Below are 5229 nucleotides of genomic sequence, written 5' to 3'. Positions count from 1 at the left end.
AATGAGATTCAATTGATCAAAAGTCTATATATAACTAAAATACATTAATGAGTTAAAATAAAATATTAATATTAAATAATTTGGGCAAAACAAATATTACAATTATGAATTTAACAATATAATTAAGTAAAGACTATGTAGTGCCTAATTAATCAAGGTAGAGTGAGAACTACAACTTAGTTGTAATTAGATTTTTATCTATATTATATATTTATCTATAATGATAATTATATATATATTTTGCCCTTTTATTTTATAATTTCATACTTAGACTATTTTATGTAAAAAGGAGCAAACGAGCAACTCTTTTATTCTTATTTCATCACTGTTATTTTATAATAATAGTATATTTATAACATTAAAAGATTATCAATAATGTAAATCTAACTAGTTAATAAAGATAAGTAATAACTCTAAAACCTAATAAACCATCATATTTTACACGAACGATTTCTAATTAGATAAACGGCTAATTTTATGTTACCTAAACATTTTCAAATTTTGAACCCCTTATTTGAGATCTCGTGAACCCTATTATTGATAAGTTAACACTTAGTTGATGGATGTGAGGGATATGTTGTTTTTGTCTTCTAATTAGAAGTGATTGGTTTTATTCTCTAAACGCTTTTCTCAAATTAGGATATATTATATAATTATGTATATGTATATTTTTGCCTCCAACATAATTATATGATTCTTATCTATAAATGATTTCAATCGAGCATATTTTATTAGGTATTTGGTTACACTGATTCTTGAATATGACTATACTGGTGATAAATAGAGATGATTGGAGATATACATGACTTGTGGTACTATTGGATATATGCATATGATCTATCATGTATAAGAAAATCCTAAAAATACATATATATGTAATGTGATGGTTGAAATATATCTGGTCTAGACTAGTACTAGACATACTATTAGCGTATGACAAAAGTATGGTAATAGCTGATGATTATACTCTTAGGTATGATATGGTACAACTATCATGGCTATACCCTTAGCATATGGTAGGGTATAATTTTTATTGAGATACACTTATCATATAGCAAAGTATGATTATCTTCAGATATACCCTTAGTATTTGGCAAGATTTGCTCTAAAGCTTGTGGCATTATAAGTATCGAGTTTAGGGCCAAGTACCATAGTCTAGTATGATAGATGATATTCAGAATTAAGACAAATGACTATGATAGTGAGAGATAAACGGATTGTAGCTAATGAGAGATAAATAGATTCTATCTAACTCTGATATCGAGTGGTTGACATACATCATGCATCATTATTGATGTGACTATTATCATTGGATAATAATTGTTATACATCATATGTCATTATATTGGGTGATATTATATTATAATTTTATTATTAGAAATATTATTTGTTGAGGATATAATATTATAATATGCTAATTTATGAAATAATACTAATTATATTTATATATATGTTATCGAGGATACATATATACATGCCTATGTATAATAGTATGCTTATTTCTAATTCATATTATCCAGTACATGATTTACTCTCTACTTCGTATCACTAATTTTATGTAAGGTTTATTCACTGAGCCTTTAGCTAATAACTCTCTTTATTTATTTTTTCTAACCCTCTCAAATATATAGTATGTGATAGCGATTTGACATATCCTAAGAAGATATTTAGAGCAATCATAAGGTGAGGTATAAATGCGAGACAGTGTAGATGATAGTTTATATAGAAATTGAGTTGTACCATTGGATATTTGTACTCCATTTTATTAGACAATAATTTATATAATACATGTCTAATTATAGTGTACTCTTATATTACTTATTTTAGTTATATTTTAATAATTTTGTCGTGGCCTGTGTAGGCCCTACAGATTATGTAGCTGTCTAATTTGGTTATTATGAATTTAGATATGGATATGTTAACATATTTAGCTTAATAATACAATGCTTTATTTTCTAATGGATTATGTCAGCACATGAGTCTATCTATGCATGGTAGCCTTGCCCATTTTGTCACGTGCGATGTGCGTGCCGTGTTGGCATATGGGCATGCACGTGCCCATATTGAATGGGGGCATTATATTACATGCATCTATGAGTCCTCTGGAAGCTCAAGTTGGTAGGCTGCCTCACCTACCTGTTAGTCACCTATATCCTAGATTATTCATTAGCAAGCTATGCTTTTCCATGACCTTCCCTTCAAACCAAAACCACCTCTATAACCCCCAACTATCCTTAAAAGTCTCATCTAAAGTCCCACCTAAAGTCCTATCTGCACTAAACCACCAAATCAGCCTCACTAAACTCACTAGTTTACATTGGAGCGTAATCCACGAAACTCAATGTGCACCACTTCTAGAACTTGTCAGCAACTCATGTGCTAGCCCAAGCTCGATGCACATCTAATACACTTTAGCACGCATCGCATCCAAACGTTGTGAGTTTCGATTAGTGAATCGATCACCAAATTAGTTCAATTTTTTTTATCAGACCGAATAAGCAGTCAATCGAGTAAAAATTAACTAATAAGGTGGTTGAACTAGTGACTAATGCAACAAGGAATTTTTTGGATAACCGGCTGGGTGAACAACTGTTGCTAAGTTACCAAATTATCCATAATATTTAATTATAATATTCTACATCCTAAAAATATATTTTAGTCCTTAAAAAATTGAAACTGTTTAGTTTATACTGTGTTTTAACGTTTTAAAATCAGTTTTTCTACATATATACCCTTAAATAGGCTATTATTTTCTTGTATACCACTCCAAAGTTCATATCTACATTTTTATCACTCAGAAAATATAATTTTGAATGTGTGACTTTTAAAAGCATTAGTTTTTTTTTATGAATACACCTTAGAGTAAGCTACTATTAAAATTTTAACAATTTAAATGTAAAAGATAAAAATAACGTTTTTCTAATTCTCAAGTATTTGTCTAAGTTAATAGTATTTTTATCTTTTTTATTAAAAAACTTAATTTGAAAATATTATTTAAATATTTTTATGAAATTAGTAATCTAATCGAGTGAACTGCCGGTTGAAGCAATAACCTAGTGCCCGCCTCAGACTAGGTCCACTTTCAATTATTTTGATAACTATGGTCATAGGGATTGTCGGCAGATTTATATGTCCATATGCTATAATTACTTTAATAATTAATTTGATTGTGAATAGAATCGATAGTTATCTTACCAAGGTTTTGAGGGTTTTGTTTTATTTAAAATTTATGTATTTGTGATTGTCTTCCTATACTTTACTTTTTCACATTATAATTACTGATTGCTCGCAGTAGATTTGATCTCTTAGGACGGTTTATAAAATTTTCGTACTATATTATTACAATTTTTAAATATTTGCCCACTAGTTAGAAATACACTATATATGTTTAATTCTTATGGCATTCACCTCTAATTTATCATAAGATTAGTCTAAAACATATGCGGTACTATTCTCAAACATCAACATCATCGTGCCAGCTTGCAATTATTATTGTATTAAAATTAAAAAATGACTATTATTATTCAATACATATCCATATAAGTAAGTCATTCTTAATGCCAATCATTGTTTATTTGCTAAGTTTGCAAGTCAAACAATATGCCAGTCTTTAGGGACTAAATAATATTGAAATTTATCTAAAACTAAGATAGGATAAGGTGTTGCCTCCAATCCAGCCTACTAGCTTGCATATATTTCTGCTATTAAAATTTTAAAAAAAATTTATAATGAAATACACAGCCGTGTACATATGAATAAGCTCTTGTAAGTCATTCTTAATTTGTGCGAGTCATTCTTAAATTGGTAAATTTACAAGTCATTCATTAAGCCGGTGATTCATATATTAGAAGTCATTGTTTATACATCTATATATGCTTCTAGATTCCTAGTTTGGTTCCTTTATAAATGATTGTAAGAATGCATCTCTGTGCGTTCATCAAGTGCAAAGTAAGCTAAGAAAGACAGAGAAAGATGGCAACTGAGGGTTCAAAATTGACAGCAATGGCAAGTTTTTCTGTTAGTGTTTTATAAATCAATCGCATGCATGCACAAGTGCTCATTTTTGTACTCCTAATCTTTAATATATAAATATATAATTTCCAGAGGGCTGTTGATGGTGATGTTTGTTTTGCGAGTGCTGCACGGAAAGATTTTATGTTGTACCCCAGAAATCTATCCATTGCATGGAGCGGGACGAAGCAGTACTGGACATGGACTTGGATCAAGTCTGATAGGTGCTTTATATATTTTCTAGCATATAAATTGGTAGTGCCTATATAATTAATTTCCGTTAATTTCCCGTACTGTAATCAACTATATATATAAGAAGGACAGAATACTTACTGAATTTACCTTAAATTTGTGATCCAGTGAAAATACTTTGGTAGAAGTGCCCCGACTTGTGAAGGTGTGGTGGCTTGAGGCAACTGGGAGCTTTGACATGAGCGAGCTCATAGAAGGTACTAAGTATAGCATCGTGTTCAAGGTGATGAAAAAGGATCCATGTGAAGGTTGGAAGATCCCTGTGAACCTCACCCTCAACTTACCAAATGAGATGCCATCCTCCACCACGGCTAGCCTTGATGAAATGCCAGTAGATATTTGGGCCGATCTTCATGTCGGTGACTTTGTTGCATTTGGAGCAGGGTTGATTAACTTCTCAATGCGCGAGACCACAAATACCAATCCTAAGAGTGGGCTCATTATCAAGGGGGTGCAAATCAAGCCAATATAGATGCATCACCGCTTGAACTACCCACGTCACCCTTGATAATATTAAAATAAAGTGGCGTGCTTTGTGTCTTACTTTAGATATGAGACCTTGCGTATCTAGTACTTTGTGTTTACATATGAGACCTTGTGTGTTTAGTACTTTGTGTTGGTTATGTGTTAATAAAATCTATCGATGTTTTCCATCATATATAAATTCATTTTCGTATAGACCTTAGGTTTTCTAAAAATTTTCTACCATAAAATTTCATGGCCTCGTTGCCAATTGCATTGTTGATGATTAATTGTGTTGTATTTCTTATCTATCCTTGACATTCTTCGAAATATACCTAACAAATCAAGAGGTCTAGCCACAAATATAGCACTCGATGAAACATGCAAGCTATCATATTTATTATATATTGATACGATCTCCTCTGGCTTAGGTCTAATCTATCTCGTTATCAAGTTTGGGCAGGATCTTGCATAGAACTTTAGAAGAGGATTCCTGATAGTATA

General features: G+C 30.9%; 1 protein-coding gene across 2 annotated transcripts; it reads left to right on the top strand.

The window, feature by feature from the left end:
* Nucleotides 1-3867: 3867 nt before the first annotated feature.
* LOC140759345 (protein PHLOEM PROTEIN 2-LIKE A1-like) lies at nucleotides 3868-4941 on the top strand. Of its 2 annotated transcripts, none has more exons than XM_073095880.1 (3): nucleotides 3868-4005; nucleotides 4105-4235; nucleotides 4372-4941. In XM_073095880.1, exons 1-3 carry the CDS (start codon nucleotides 3973-3975, stop codon nucleotides 4733-4735), a joined length of 528 nt encoding a protein of 175 aa, XP_072951981.1. In that variant the 5' UTR covers nucleotides 3868-3972; the 3' UTR covers nucleotides 4736-4941. The 2 variants fall into 2 exon arrangements, with proteins under 2 accessions (XP_072951981.1, XP_072951980.1); XM_073095879.1 differs by having other exon boundaries at nucleotides 3943-4017.
* Nucleotides 4942-5229: the final 288 nt, after the last annotated feature.

Source organism: Typha angustifolia, chromosome 4, assembly GCF_048772165.1.
Source record: "Typha angustifolia cultivar Huaian chromosome 4, ASM4877216v1, whole genome shotgun sequence".
Classification (NCBI taxonomy): domain Eukaryota; kingdom Viridiplantae; phylum Streptophyta; class Magnoliopsida; order Poales; family Typhaceae; genus Typha; species Typha angustifolia.
This window is presented reverse-complemented; position numbering and strand designations above follow the sequence as displayed.

Coding starts and splice junctions, on each gene's coding strand:
- LOC140759345 (XM_073095879.1), top strand. CDS start 3,973: ATGGCAACTGAGGGTTCAAAATTGACAGCAATGGCAAGTTTTTCT. Junction 4,018..4,104: donor CAGCAATGGCAAGTTTTTCT/GTTAGTGTTTTA, acceptor TATAATTTCCAG/AGGGCTGTTGATGGTGATGT. Junction 4,236..4,371: donor ACTTGGATCAAGTCTGATAG/GTGCTTTATATA, acceptor TTTGTGATCCAG/TGAAAATACTTTGGTAGAAG.